The sequence below is a fragment of the Hyla sarda genome, chromosome 5, assembly GCF_029499605.1.
Source record: "Hyla sarda isolate aHylSar1 chromosome 5, aHylSar1.hap1, whole genome shotgun sequence".
Classification (NCBI taxonomy): domain Eukaryota; kingdom Metazoa; phylum Chordata; class Amphibia; order Anura; family Hylidae; genus Hyla; species Hyla sarda.
The window spans coordinates 207,873,975-207,889,338 of record NC_079193.1 but is presented as its reverse complement, the minus strand read 5'-3'; the positions used below and the strand labels follow the sequence as shown (position 1 = coordinate 207,889,338).

Here is a 15,364-nt window from a genome sequence, read left to right as displayed (position 1 = left end):
CAGGCTCCCTGTCATCAGTTGACTAGTGAGTCGGGTCTCGACCGCATTGCAAGCTGGGAAAAATCGGAGACAGCAGTCATTTTGTATGCTGTAGCATAGTCAATTAAAAAAAATTCCTGGAATACCCCTTTAAGGACAGAGCTACTTTTCAATTTGTTTTATTTTTATTTTTTTACCTCCTCAGTTTTTTAACCCCTTAACGATAATGGACGTACTTAGCGCACCATGACGTACATTTACGCGCTGACATGATCGCGAGCACCGGAGCAGTGCTCGCATCATGCCCGGCAGGTCCTGGCTGATATCAGCAACCAGGGACCCACCGGTAATGGTGGACATCCGCGATTGCGCGGATGTCCGCCATTAACCCCTCCGATGCCGTGATCAATACAGATCACGGCATCTGCGGCATTGCAGTAGTTTGAATGGACAATCGGATCGCCCGCAGCGCTACCGCGGGGATCCGATCATCCAGCATGGCGGCCGGAGATACCCTCACCTTGCTTCGGCTGTCTCCCGGGGTGTTCTGCTCTGGTCTGAGATCGAGCAGACCAGAGCAGAAGATCACCGATAATACTGAGCAGTGCTGTGTCCTATACATAGCACTGCACAGTATTAGCAATCAACTGATTGCAATGAATAGTCCCCTATGGGGACATAAAAAGTGTCAAAAAAAATTTTTTAATGCAAAAAGTAAAGAAATGTGAAAAATCCCCTCCCCCAATAAAAAGTTAAATGTCCGTTTTTACCCATTTTACACCCAAAAAAGTGTAAGAAAAATAATTAATACACATATTTGGTATCGCCGCGTGCGTAAAAGTCTGAATTATTAAAATATATTGTTAGTTATCCCGTACGGTGAACGGCGTAAACGTAAATAAATAAAAATCCAAAATTGCCACATTTTATAAAAAAAAAAAATGTGTAAAAATTGATAGAATAAAACCTAACGCATTTTTCGCCGTATAAGACGCACTTTTTCTTCCCCAAAACGTGGGGGGAAAAGTTGGTGCGTCTTATACGGCGAATATACGCCCGAGGCTGCTGCGGGCGAGAGCGGGAAGTCAGCTGTAAGTACAGAGGCTGCGGCGGTGCGGTACAGCGCTGACTACCCGCTCCCCACCCGCAGCAGCCTCATGACCGCCGGTGAATTTTTCGCCTCACACCGGCTATGTTTATTGCCCTATGCCTGGAACATACAGTTCCGGGTGCCGGGCAAGTGAATTACTAACTGTATACTAAAAACCAGGGGGCCTCCAGCTGTTCTGAAATTACAACTACCAGCATGCCCGGACCGGCAAAGGCTGTCTGGGCATGCTGGTAGTTGTAGTTTCACAACAGCTGGAGGCCCCCTGGTTTTTAAAATACAGTATTAGTTTTTACCTGCTCTGGCCGGCCCCCGCCTGCAGCCGCACACAGGAGCCGGCCCGGGCAGATAAAATCATAGGTTTTCCTATGCCGGACATCCCTATGTCCCGAAAAATCTTTTCGGGACATAAGGCTGTCCGCGGGTCACTCACCATTCCCCGGCCGATGCGCGTCCTCCTCCGGTCCTCCTGCAGTCTTCCTGCGATCCTCCGCCTCTCTATGGTTGTACCTCAGTGACGTCCGGAGGCGCCGGAGGACCGGAGGAAGACGCACGCCGACCGGGGCCTGGTGAGTGACCGGCGGTGTGTAATTATGCTAATTAACTTCTTTACTGAAACTCAGCAGCTAGTATGTATTGTAAGTATTAACAGAAAAAATACTTTTTTATAATATAACAAAGGGTATATGAACATGCAACCTAGCATGAAGTCCCGTGACATTAGCCAATCAGACTGTAGCACAGATGATAAAGGTATCCAACACACAGATATCTCCCTTCTTCTTCTTTGCGGAAATCATCCATTGGCAGAAATTACAGGAAGTTGACCACGAAGATAGTGTAGGAAGAATGGAAGTCTAAGGAATATAGATCCTGTGAAGTGACGTCAAAGTTGATGACTAACGGTGAAGGGATCCTATTGTGGAGCTGTTGAATAGATAGAGATAGAAAGACATGTTATAGGGATGGGTTTAGGGAGGGATAATAGTCGCGTCTTGTCTTTAATAAAAATCCAAATTTTCCGTCACTTAGGATAGGAAAATTCTCAATTTTATGGCAAGACAAGACGCTTCGTATTATGCTAGTTCAAAGCTTAATCGAAATAATCATAAAAGTACATAAAATGAATAAAGAAATAAATAATAATTCTTATTACAATAATAGCATAGATACATGAGACTCAGGTCTAAAGTAAAAGGTTTTGAAAGTAGAGTCAGAGGACCAATTGGCCGCTTTTAATAGATCTGAAAGAAAAGCGCCAGATTGGAAAAGTTTGGTAGAGACTGAGTAGAATGAGCCGTAAATTTGGAAATATCAATACCAGCAAGGTGCATGGTTTGTTTAACCCATCTAGCAAGAGTGGGTGAGGAAACTGGAGCGTGAGGTTTACAAAAAAAAATAATTGGGAAGAAGATGGAATTCGAAGAGATTCAGTTTTGGATTCGAAGGAACGAAGACAACGAACAACACAAAGTTTTTTGTTATCCGGAAAGGAAGGATAAAAGACGGAATGGAGATTCGTTTTAGTATGCCGGTAGATAGAGAAAATAACACCCTGAGGTGTAAATTGTCTGCGAGATATATCTAATGATTTAACATCCGAGACCCTTTTGACAGAGAGGAGGCACAAAAGGGTAGGAAGTTTAAAGGATAGTTATTTTAACGATAATTTATCATTATCGTCCCAGGAAATAAACATATCAAGTATGATGTTTACATTCCAAGTAGAATTGTATTTAGGAAGAGGTCTACGAAAACGTATACCTTTTAAGTAATTGACAAACTAAAGGATGCCTACCCACTGGGATGGAGTCTATAGGAAGGTGTTTAAAGGAGATAGCTGAGCGATAAAGATTAATTGTTCTATAGGCTTTACCAGCATCAAATGATTCTGGTAAGAAATTTAAGATATGGGAAATAGATGTTCGTAAGGGATCCAAGTGTCGTTGATCGCACCAATGAGACCAAAGTCTCCAGGCTGATCCGTAAGCTGATTTGGTACCCGGTGCCCATGCATCTGAAAGGATGTCTTGAGTTGATTATGAAAACTGGAAATCAACTCCTGGTGACCCGAAATCATCCAAGCCACCAGAGGTAGATGGCCCGACAAAATCAGAGGATGACAGTTCCCTTGAGGATCTAAGAGAAGATCGGGGGTGGAGGGAAGGAGACGAGGTAGGTCTATGAGCAGGTGTAAGATCTGGGGAAACCACGATTGAGTTGGCCAGAGGGGAGTTATAAGAACTAGTGTGGCCTTTTGGATCGAGGTTTGAAAGAGAACTTGAGGGATTAGGTTGAACGGAGGAAACGCATATAGGGTTTTATGAGGCCATGACTGCAGAAAGGCATCCACCCCTAGAGCTTCCGGATCTGGACGCCAACTGAAAAACAGAGGTAATTGGGTATTCAGGCGGGAGACAAAAAGGTCTATGTGAAGAGGACTCCATAGAGAATTGATTGATTGAAAAATCGAAAGAAGGAGCTTCCAATCGCTGGAGTCCGTGAGGTAGCGTGAATACCAATCCGCTACTGAATTGGAAATCCCTGGTAAGTATTCCGCCTTCAGAATGATATTTCTGTCCAAACAGAAATGCCAAAAATCTTTGACAGAATCTGCAAGAACTTTGGAAGTCGTACCTCCCAGGTTGTTGATGTATTGGACAGCAGAAATGTTGTCCATACGAAGGAGGACACAACAATGGGAGGAATTTTTTCCAAAACTTTTCAACGCAAAAAATCCTGCCAGAAGTTCCAGACAATTTATGTGAGATTGAGATTCAGTCAGGGACCATTTCCCTCTGTGGAAAGAGAACCGCAGCGAGCTCCCCATCATTATAGAATCGGATGCGAGTCTTTCCGGATGTCCGGATTTGGATGGAAAATTGTTTTCCCATTCCACGACTCTGTGAGTGAGCGACCAGAGAAGTTCTTCTCTGGCTTCTGAAGATAGGGGAATTTCGTCGGAGTAACCGAGACCTTCCCTTAGATGATGGCTCTTTAAGCGTTGAAGAGCCCTGTAATGGAGGGGAGCTGGGAAAATGGCTTGAATTGAGGCTGATAAGAGGCCTACTATCCGGGCAATTGTCCTCAAAGAAATTATATATTTGCAGAGAATTTGTTTGATCTCCTTCCGAATGGTTTTCAACCTCCTCGGAGGAAGGCTTAGAGTGGTCAACTGAGTGTTGATCATAAAGCCTAGGAACTCTAGGTCCTGAGAATGAACTAAGATTGATTTCTTGTAGTTTATCAGAAAGACCAGATGAATCAGAAGAGATAGTCCAGTTCAAGTGGAGCAAAAGTAACTCTTTTGATTGGGCCATAAGGAGAATATCGTCTAGATAGATGATAAGACGAACTCCTCGACTTCTGAGAGAAGCTGCTACCGGTTTCAATAGTTTCGTAAAAAAACCACTGGGCTGAAGATAGGCCGAAAGGAAGGCAAGTGAATTGCCACTTTTGGTTTTCCCAAAGAAACTGTAGGAGCATTTGAGAGGAAGAATGGAATGGAACAGTGAGATATGCCTCTTAAGTCTATTTTTACAAGCCAATCGTGTTGTAGTAGGATGTCCCTTAGTAGATGAATGCCCTCCATTTTGAAGTGGCGATTACTAAATTGTTCAAGAGTTTCAAATTGATCACTGGTCTGTGACCTCCATCTTTCTTTTTCACCAGAAACAGGTTGCTGATAAAACCTGGTGATTGGGATGGAACCAGAATAATTGCCTGTTTGGCAAATAAGTCCCTGATTTCTTGATCTATAAGGGTTTTGTCTGTTTGAGAGAATTGAATCGGATGTGGTAGATAGGTTTGGATAGGAGGCGAGACAAATTCTATTTGATAGCCCTGGACCGTGTTTAGGATCCAAGAGTCGGACGCAATCCCAGTCCAATTGTGGGAAAAATACAGGAGTCTTCCCCCCCCAGCGGAATATTTTGGGAAGAAGACTGAGGTAGACTTACCTGTGGGAGGTCTTGAACGAGGAAATCCTCTGTGACCTCTGGCTCTCCATGGTCTTTCTCTGTATGGAAAAAAGGGGGGAGGGGGGGGTGGAGGAGTGGCCTGAGGATTGTGATGTATGGGAATAGGAGCCTCTGTGATATTGATTTTGAGAGGAACGGCCGGAAGAGCGGCCCCGTCCTCTTCCAGCCTTCCCAAAAACTCGTTGAGAAAAAACTTTTTTTTCATTGAAATTTGGGCCTTATTCAGGGATGAAAATAGGCCGACATATTTATTAAGCTCTTTAATGAAATCCTCTCCAAAGAGCATGCCCTTGGTGGGATTTGGTGGCTCTACTGTGGCCAAATTGGTTAGCTGGGGGGTCTATTTTTAATAGAATGGAGTGTTTACGCTCGTTAGAGAGGGAAGCGTTAGCATTCCCGAAAATACATATGGCCTGTTGGGCCCACCTTTTAAGGGTTTCGGGATCCACATGTGTATCTGAAGTGGATGCCTCTTCTGCCAAATTTAAAATTTTTGTCAGAGGACCCAATAGGTCCATTAACTTGTCCTGACAGGACCCTTGAAACTTCTATCCACTCCCTTTTTTGGGTTGTTACCGGTTTTAAAGAGAAATTTTGCAATGAGTGGATCTAATTCTGGGGTGTGAGAGGCATTATTTGGCAGAGTTGGCCTAGGACATTCTGCCTTTAATTTGTTACGTGACGGTTTGTCAAGAGGTTTATTGGCCCATTGTGAAATAAATTCGGCTACCTTTGCTTTTGGCAGCCATTCCCCAGAACGTGGATGACATATCAATGCTGGGTCAAAATATGCGTCACCCGATTCAGTTAACTTAGTTTCTTCCTGACTGCAATGGTCGTCATGATTGGGATCACTGTCCTCCGAGACATATAGCATCTCATCAATGTCTGAGTCAGCTGACTCTTCAGATGAGGATACTTTGAAGGAGTTTGGTTTAGCTCTGAAGCTAGACTTTTTAACCCTGCTGGATTGAGCTTCCTCACGGGTTGAGGGTACATCTTGTGGTTTATGTGAACCACATGTGCCAGAGGATTGAGTAAATTTTATATTTTGAGAATGTGAAGAATCTTGGCGTACTCCTGAGGTATTTTTACCTTGTCTAGCGGAGTAGGGGCCGTCAGTAGAATGCCTTCTCTTGGCCTTTGCCTTTCCTGGCCCCTTAAGTCCCTTAGCCAACTGGGACACTGACTCTTCTGGGGACCAGAATTGGTCCGAAGGAGTTAAGGGAGGTATAGAGTCCATATTTGTGGAATTGGAGCGGGCTATGGCCAGTGACACTGATTTGTCAATAGAGCCCTGCAAAGCAGAGACTGCAGATTGTACCGCTACATTAATAGATTTAGAAATAGAAGCGTCCACCAGAGATTGTAAATTCTCTGGGAAAACATTTTCTGATGGAGTTTTATTTTCCTCAGACATTTTAGAAATATAAATGAAGGACACAACAAAGATATCTGTAATGGTATAATTAAGGATTAAAACTAATAAATAATTAAATTGAATATAAGAACAATTAATTAGAAAGTCAGTTGATATTATGAGAGATATATGAAGTAACTATAATGAGATAAAAGAAGAAATATATATATTGAAAACGGCCACCGGGTGGCAATATAAGATAAGAGAGGAAAATTAATGACTATTTTAAAAAAGAGATGAATTGCACAATTAATAGGATACAGTGTTAAATGGTGTGAGGACAAATACACGTCCTTCAGGTTCCGTCACTCTGAGGAGAATGACGAGATCCCGAGGACGCTAGACAGAGGACGACCTCTCTGTCAGCAAGTCACACGAGACTTGCATGAGCGCCGGAGAAATACAGGGAGCGCTCGAGCTGCGATAACAACGCGAAGAGGAGAAACAGGAATAGTGTCAGGTAGACTAAAAAGGGGGTATGAAGCCACAATGGGGACTGGAATAACTGGGGAGAAGCAGGAGAAATGAGTAGAGTATGCGGAATGAAAGATAAGGGACCGCAATGAGAATAAAATAACTATATAGAAATAGATATATGGGAAGAAAAGATTTTGGTAAAAGGAGAAAAGGAAAGAGTGACAATTTATTAAATAATTAATTAATGAAATAAGCAATGGAAACAAATAAATAATAAATAAATGAATACTTAGAGAAAAAAACTTATCTAATCACTCTGCTGAGCAGCAAAGAAGAAGGAAGATATCTGTGTGTTGGATACCTTTTATCATCTGTGCTACAGTCTGATTGGCTAATGTCATGGGACTTCATGCTAGGTTGCACCCTAGGTTGCATGTTCATATACCCTTTGTTATATTATAAAAAAGTATTTTTTCTGTTAATACTTACAATGCATACTAGCTGCTGAGTTTCAGTAAAGAAGTTAATTAGCATAAGACAAAGCATCTTGTCTTGCCATAAGATTACACAATTTTGACCCTTATTTTATTTTTCAATCTTCGGAACTGCATGAGTGCTCATTTTTTGTCCTGTAATATGTAGATTATTTTTTTTCATCAGTATTATAACAGTATTTATAACACTTTCTCTGATATATGATGTGCCCAAAAATAGCAACTTGCTGATTTTGGTATTTTCCTTTCATGTATCCCATTCACAAGGCATGATCATCGTTATATTTTAATTATCCGAACGATTAAAATGTATCTTTTTTTTTTTTTTACACTTTTTAAGACCTCAGAGGGAACTAATATAAGCAGCACTCATTTATGCTGATAAATTTATGCTATTGCAGAGCATTGATCAGTTAGCTCAGCACTCTGCTAGTACAGTGTGCCTAAGGAAGACTGTACTAGCAAAGCCAATATGGCCAGTATGGAGGCCTTCTGAATACCTCCATCCAACTGATTAGCCCTCCACGATCACATCACAAGAGCGCTGGTCACTTACCTGAAATCTGCGGAGCAAGAGTTAACCAATAAACCATTGTAGACCACCAGAATTATGACATTAATACTTTCATCAACCCACTAAACAACTCTATTTAAGTGTGTAATATTAATTATGTTTTCTATAATTATAATTTCAAGTATTGAAGGAATTTTGATGTTGGTACCAATGCACTTAAAAACTCTTAAGAACCATTACAAAATAAGTAATGCTACGCATTAAACTGTAGAATGGTTTTTAAAGTGGACGAAAGCCTTAATGGGGTACCCTGGGGAACTAAAACCCATAGCCCATCCTTTCCTTCTAACCAATCTATGTATCTGTCTAAATATCATTCATTAGCTATATGGAGTAGTTTCTCTCTTTCAGCTGTCACTTAAATGCAGGGAGTGAGAGAAAGATGTCATTATCTGATCCTGCTTGTCTATTTGCAAATCCCTCAATGAGACTAGCCCCCACCCTCCTGCAAGACAAACACCACATGATTTCTGACTTAACAGCCACATCTCCTCTCCCTGTGTGAGGATTTTGCTGGCAGAGAAGACATGTAGTGTGTGATGTTGACAACAACACAACATAGTAAGAGCAATTGTCTGGCAGCCATTACACAGAACCACACTGACTGCTGGGAGTTGTAGTCTGGGCTGCAAGCAAAGAAAAAAAATAATTAGGAGACAACAGGGGCCACAGGAGCTAGCAGAATCACATGGATAACTACAGGGGACACAGAACAGGTATTGTGGTGACTTTGGGACATTTTTAGAGCACCCCTTTAAACTTGGGTAAGGTTTTCTTCTGTAATTCCCACAATATCAGCTCACTCTGTGGGTTTGTGTCATTGATACTATTATTTTGAAGCTTTATGAATTAGAAACAAAAAATCCCTTATTCAAACAACAAAGTTAAGGTCAACATACAGGTTTAGCAAGTAAGGGTTTATTTTTCTACTGAACATTTTCTTTCAGAACACTTACTATAGCAGTCACAAACATGCATACGGAGTAGAAAGATAGAAATTAAATTTGCTGCATTTTGAGTTTCTTTCCATGACATACAGTATATTTGAAAAGTTTTCAGACCTCTTCACTTATTTCACATTTTGTTTTATGTTGCTGATTTGTGCTAGGAAAAAATTATTGCATTGACATAAGAATTCAGACAATTTACTCTTTACCAAGTCTTCTTGAGAATGATGCTACAAGGTTTGCACACCTGGATTTGGGGATTTTCTGCCATTCTTCACTGCAGATCCTCTTAACTCTTTCAGGTTGGATGGGGACCGAAGGTGTCCATTTTTAGGTCTCTACAGAGATGTTCAATAGGATTTAAAGGGGTACTCTGCACCCCTAGACATCTTATCCCCTATCCTTTGGAGGTCAGATCGCTGGGGTCCCGCTGCTGGGGACCCTCGGGATCTCAGCTGCTGCACCCCCCTGTACGGCTTTCACCTCACACACCGGCAACGCTGGAGGATTCGGATCCTGACCACAATGGTAGACGAGTGTGACGTCACGACTCCGCCCCGTGTGACGTCACGCAGGTTTTTTCCCATCTGCGCGCATAACCTTTTTGGAGTTCAGAGTGACCATTGGGTTCTTCGTAACCTCTCTTGCCAAGACTCTTCTCCCCCTGATAGTATGGTCGGCAGTCAGCTTTAGGAAGAGTGCTGGTTGTTCCAAACTTCTTCAATTTAAAGAGTTGTTGAAGACTGTATGCTCTTGGGAAATTTCAGTGAACCAGATATTTTATTTGTTCCCTTTTACAGATCTGAGCCTTCAAACAACCCTGCCTTTGGGCTTTACAGGCAGTTTTTGCCATCTCGTGGCTTGGTTTTTGTTCTGATATTCATTGCCAGCTGTGAGACCTTATATATACAGGGATTGCTCTTTCCACGTAATGTTTAATTAACTGAATTTACCACAAGTGACTCCATTCGAGGTATAGAAACATTTTAAAGGGGTACTCCCGTGTAAAACTTTTTTTTTTTTTTTTTTTATCAACTGGTGCCAGAAAGTTAAACAGATTTGTAAATCACTTCTATTAAAAAATCTTAATCCTTCCAGTACTTTTTAGGGGCTGTATACTAAAGAGAAATCCAAAAAAGAAATGCATTTCCTCTGATGTCATGACCACAGTGCTCTCTGCTGACCTCTGCTGTCCATTTTAGGAACTGTCCAGAGTAGGAGAAAATCCCCATAGCAAACATATGCTGCTCTGGACATCAGAGGTTCCTAAAATGGACATCAGAGGTCAGCAGAGAGCACTACGGTCATGACATCAGAGGGAAATGCATTTATTTTTTGGATTTCTCTTTAGTATACAGTCTCTAAAAAGTACTGGAAGGATTAAAAAAATTTAATAGAAGTAATATACAAATATGTTTAACTTAGTGGCACCAGTTGATTTAAAAAAAAAAAGTTTTCCATGGGAGTACCCCTTTAAAGATTATCAAGAGAAATAGGAGGTCCTCAAAATTTTCAAGTGCCAAATCAAAGGATCTGAATATTTTTATGTCCGTGAAATTATTTGTACCTAAAATTCAGTTCTTACATTCTCATTATGGGGTATTAGGTGCAGATTAATGGGGTGAAACTTGAATATTTGGTCTGTCTTTAGCAAAAGGCTGTAACATAAAATGTGAAAAAAAGTTAGACTTTCAGCAATAGCAACAGCAATTTGAGGCCAAAACAGCTAAGCGACATTTTCAAATGTGGTTTTAATATTCTTAAACCGCAATAAATCTTATACACAAACCATTGTGTGAATGGACCCTAACACCAGTCTGTCAGGTTTTTATCAGAGGTCAGATATTTTTAACAGCAAAAATTGCACTGTATAAAGAGAGCCTAATATGTCTTCTCCTTTCTAAATCTACCCTTTTAAACTGCATTAAAACTATACATTGTGGACAAAGGTTTTCAGTTTCATACATAAAATGCTCATATTTTAGCTGAGCCAGTACAAAGTACATAATACAATATTAAAATATTTCCATAGTAATAAGGATGACTGCATGGTAAATTTGCATATAATAATATTACAATGGAAAGCTTACCATATACTGCATAAACCTTTTCCCCTCTAATTTAAAACTATAAGGGATCAGTTTAGACCTATTTATCTTCATGGTAAAACCCCTTGAAATTTATTTGTTCAACACATTCAAGGGGTTCTCCAGGGAATAGACATGGTCTTACTTTTATCTGCTCTCTGACTCTTACTTCCACCCTCTCACATCTCGGAGGTTAATGGCTGCAGTAAAAATCCTTTTCGGTTGAAAAAACACTGCTCTCTGTCCACCTGAATGCTCATGTGACTAGGATGTGAAACGCTGCTGGAATGAGCTTTTCTGTGTAACACACACACAGCAATGTCCGTCCTATCTCTATATAGTGTAATAAATATGACGAGCCGCAAAATGGCTGCCAAATATATAGGGCTGTGACATCACAGGGGTGACTGGCTGCTGATCGGCTGCATCCTGCATGTGATTGAGTCATCCCGCCTACTTCCCTTCCCACCTTCCCTTCCCAGCATTCCTTGCCCCATGTACTGAAATGTGGATCCCCCTTTTTAGATGCCCTGGAGCCTGGACAGCAGTAAATGGAGTTTAATGAAGCAATATAGAATTGTGTTGATATTCGCATTCATTGCGAATTGAATATTTCATGAAATTCGTATTGAATTCAGGTTCGTCAGCTTCAATTTGCTCATCTCTAATTGCGGGAAATGTGTGTTCTGCTGCCTGGCAAAAGCAGGGTCAAGATTTAGCCAGGGAGTGATCAGATCAGTGCCATAGCTATAGTGGTCGCAATTGTGATTTCCCAATGTCTCTGTGCTATGTCTCTGGAGGTTGAATCATTTTATTGTAACTTACTGATCGCGCAGTGGCTCATTATACGGTAACTCTGCCCATTCTACTATAACTGTGGGAGTGGCATTGTAAACCCTCCTTATGATGTTCTCTAGACAAATAAACCTGACTCCAGGTAGAACTCACTCTTATTCTGGATGCTGGGGAGTGGATCCTACTGTTGACCTACCGAAGTGTTGTCTGTATTTCTTCAAGTATTGCAAATTTTCCTATTCTGGGGTAGACACCACTGAAGATGATTGTTACTGTTACAAGTGTTTTTCTACCACACTACCTCTCATCTGCCTTACTTTAAATTCCTGTGTGCCAATTATTCATTTCCTTCATAGGCATGGTCTGGTAAGTAATAAAGATGTAGAAGTAAGGCTGGTCTAGATTGCATTTAGCAGCTCACAGCATATTCTGTTTGACGTAAGTGTAGGGAAGGTCCTAGCACATCCTTTCAAATGTTAATGCATTAATCCCTATCCCAGCAATTTTGGTCTTCCTCTGCTTTTACAGCACTGGGGCCCCAATCTTCCTCCTAATTACAATTTTACAACATCATTGCTAGGACCTGGTGCTGCAAAGTTGCACATGGAGGTGGAGGGCCCCAAGCTCTGCTTTTGCACCAGGACCCATAAGCCTTTAGCTACAGCCCTGTATTAGATCTATGGTGCAGAAGGCCAGCATGTTGGTTATTTTTACCTAAAAACCGCACATGCATATTCGCGCTTCCATTACACACGAAACTCAATTACCATTATTGTAACGGGGGCTCTGCTGACGCCTCTGTCCATGTCAGGGACTATTCGGAGCAGGAAAGGTTTGCTATGGGGATTTCCTCCTACTCTGGACAGTTTCTGGCACAAACCGTGTTGTCAGCAGAGAGCACTGTGGTCAGACAGAAAAGAACAACTCAACTTCCATTGGAGCATACAGCAGCTGATAAGTGCTGAAAGGATTAAGATTTTTTTAATAGAAGTAATTTACAAATCTGTTTAACTTTCTGGAGCCAGTTCATATAAAAAAAAAAAAAAAAAGTTTTTTCCTGGAATACCCCTTTAACTTCTTAACTAACCTTATAGTGTAACTGAATTTGCCTCATGGAGCATAAGACTGAATACAAAGGTTATTAAATATTAGGATTACATTTCATTGTGGTTTTTAGACAACTAAATACCTAATTTCCCTGTTCAGAATACTTTTATTTTTGTTCTATCAACACTAATTTGTTTCTGTTTTCTTTCAAAGGGGTCCTGCAATTTGTGGAAATAACAGCAGGGGTCTTGGTGCTGATCTGCGTGGTTGCTTCATATGCAGTTCTAAGCGGCTACACTTCTGCAGCTGGTTTTGGCTCATTTTCCATTAATTCGGCTTACAGTCCATTTGAAGGCACAGAACTGCAGCAAGTGAGAGATGTGGATCGGCAGTATAGTCAACTCAGAGCACCTGGAGTATATGCAGGAGTTGCCTTCAGCTTGTCCTTTTGTGCCTTAACAATAGTCTTCCTGATTCTTGGATCCAAACCCATTCACAGGGTCTCCATAAAATTACTTTTTGTAGAAATTATATTTGATGTTATGGGTTGTTTGGGATACATTGTTGCAGTTGGTTTATACCTGTACTTCATCAAAAAAGTAAATGCTACCGACGTTTGTAAAACTAGGGAGCGCCTGTACGCAGGCCGTGGTTATACCTGGATGAACTGTGAAGTGCAAGGAGGGGACGCTGCTGTGGCAATATTTGGGCTTATTGCTGCATGTGTGTATCTTCCAAGTGCCATCTTGTGTGCACTGTATATCAGAACAGTACGTGAATTCAGAAAGAACTACTTGTCCCATGAATATGTACCTACCTCACCCAATAACAACCAACAAAGACTGCACAGATCCAGAGAGGACAGCCTTAACTTCCTCCCCAGTACATTAGTATAGATACAGAAAAGGACAAAAATTAAGGTGTGACTTTTGTCTACAGTACAAAATATATCGACAGGACTAATACTATAATATTTGCCAGTTACTTGCAAGACTGTTGGCTTGTGACTGTTAACTCATTGGCTGTCTTTTTCTTTTTTTTTATTGGGGTATTTTTCAGCATAACATATTATTTATATATACATATACAAATAAAGCAATACTCCAATATAGGTAATCTGAAGAAAAAAGGATAAATTACAAATACTTTGAAAACTGTAACTGATCAAATGTGTTATTTTCTTGTTATTTATAACAATGGTAGGAAAAATGAGAGGCCACTCACAAAGTCCGTGCTCCAAGAATCTTGCTTTATTTTCTGTGCATTAAAAACGCCAACAGGACGAGGTCAGACACCTGGAACCCACGTACCAGATAGCACAAAATTATTCCAAACTGTTCCGAACGCTGGAGCCGGTGCCGGGAGCTTGTGACGTCATAGCCCTGCCCCCTCATGACCTCACATCCCACCCCCTCAATGCAAGTCTATGGGAGGGGGCGTGAAAGCCGTCACGCCCCCTCCCATAGACTTGCATTGAGGAGGCGGGATGTGACGTTGTGAGGGGGCGGGCCTATGACGTCACAAGCTCCTGACTCCGTTGTTCGGAACAGTTTGTTTCAAGTGCTGAGCAGCGGATTCCCCCTTTTAAAGGCTTTCCAGATCTGATAGGACATCCTGCATAAGGCCATAATAAATGATGATGTTGAGCATACATGATGATGGCTGAAAGAGTCCCTCTGGTTCTAAGGGTTAATACATAACATAGAACCTTCTAAACATCATAAATAAAGTAAACGTTCCAAGAAGCTGCAGTAGTGGAAGAATTCCATATTCTGCCTTCATACTGCTGTGGATGGAGGTCAATAGCAAGGATAACTACAAAGAAGCCATAACTCCCTCAGCTTTACGTTCAGATAACTCATGCCAACGGTGATTCCGGTAACAACATAGCATTTCATCACATCAAAATTAATAGCTACTCCCTAATATGTTCTGTAGACGTCATCATTTCAGTTAGATAACTAAACAACAGAACATCTGGAGATTATAAGAAAGTGTTACCCAAGTCATGTAGATATGAATTCCTATACATTGTAATGAATAAAACCATTTCAAGTGGAAGACAAAGAACATCTGTTAAAACTAAACCGAGGAATGTCCTTTAAAGGGGTTATGTGGCTTTAAATAAAAATAAACGGACTTACCTCCTGCTGCCTTTCCGGTGCATCCGGTATTGATGCACAGTCCTCTTGTGCAGTTCTCTTCCTTGTTGCTAAGAGTTGACACGTTAGACTGCCGCTCAGTTAATCGCAATTCACAGCGATGTCTTGCCTCGGCCAGTATTAGACAGAGCAGCAGTGTTAAGTATTGAGTCCCCGCACTGGTCTTTTTCCTACCCAATATGTCACACTGACCCTCAGCCTATCACTTTCCGAGGCTGGACATCGTTGCTGCCGGCTGTAGGCTAAACGGCAGTCTGACGTGTTGACCCCCAGCAACAAAGAAGAAAACCGCACCAGAGGACTGAGCTGCGATTCCGAAGGCATCAGGGGAGAAGCATGAGTTAAAGGGGTGCT

At 41.4% G+C, this 15,364-nt stretch overlaps 1 protein-coding gene across 1 annotated transcript in view; it reads left to right on the top strand.

Moving 5' to 3' along the window:
• The window catches only part of LOC130274552 (MARVEL domain-containing protein 3-like), a 36,611-nt gene extending 22,867 nt beyond the window's left edge, over positions 1 to 13,744 (top strand). Inside the window, exon 3 of the mRNA XM_056522992.1 lies at positions 13,062 to 13,744. Within this exon, the coding sequence (XP_056378967.1) occupies positions 13,062 to 13,744 (683 nt within the window). The remainder of the gene's footprint in view (positions 1 to 13,061) is intronic.
• Positions 13,745 to 15,364: the final 1,620 nt, after the last annotated feature.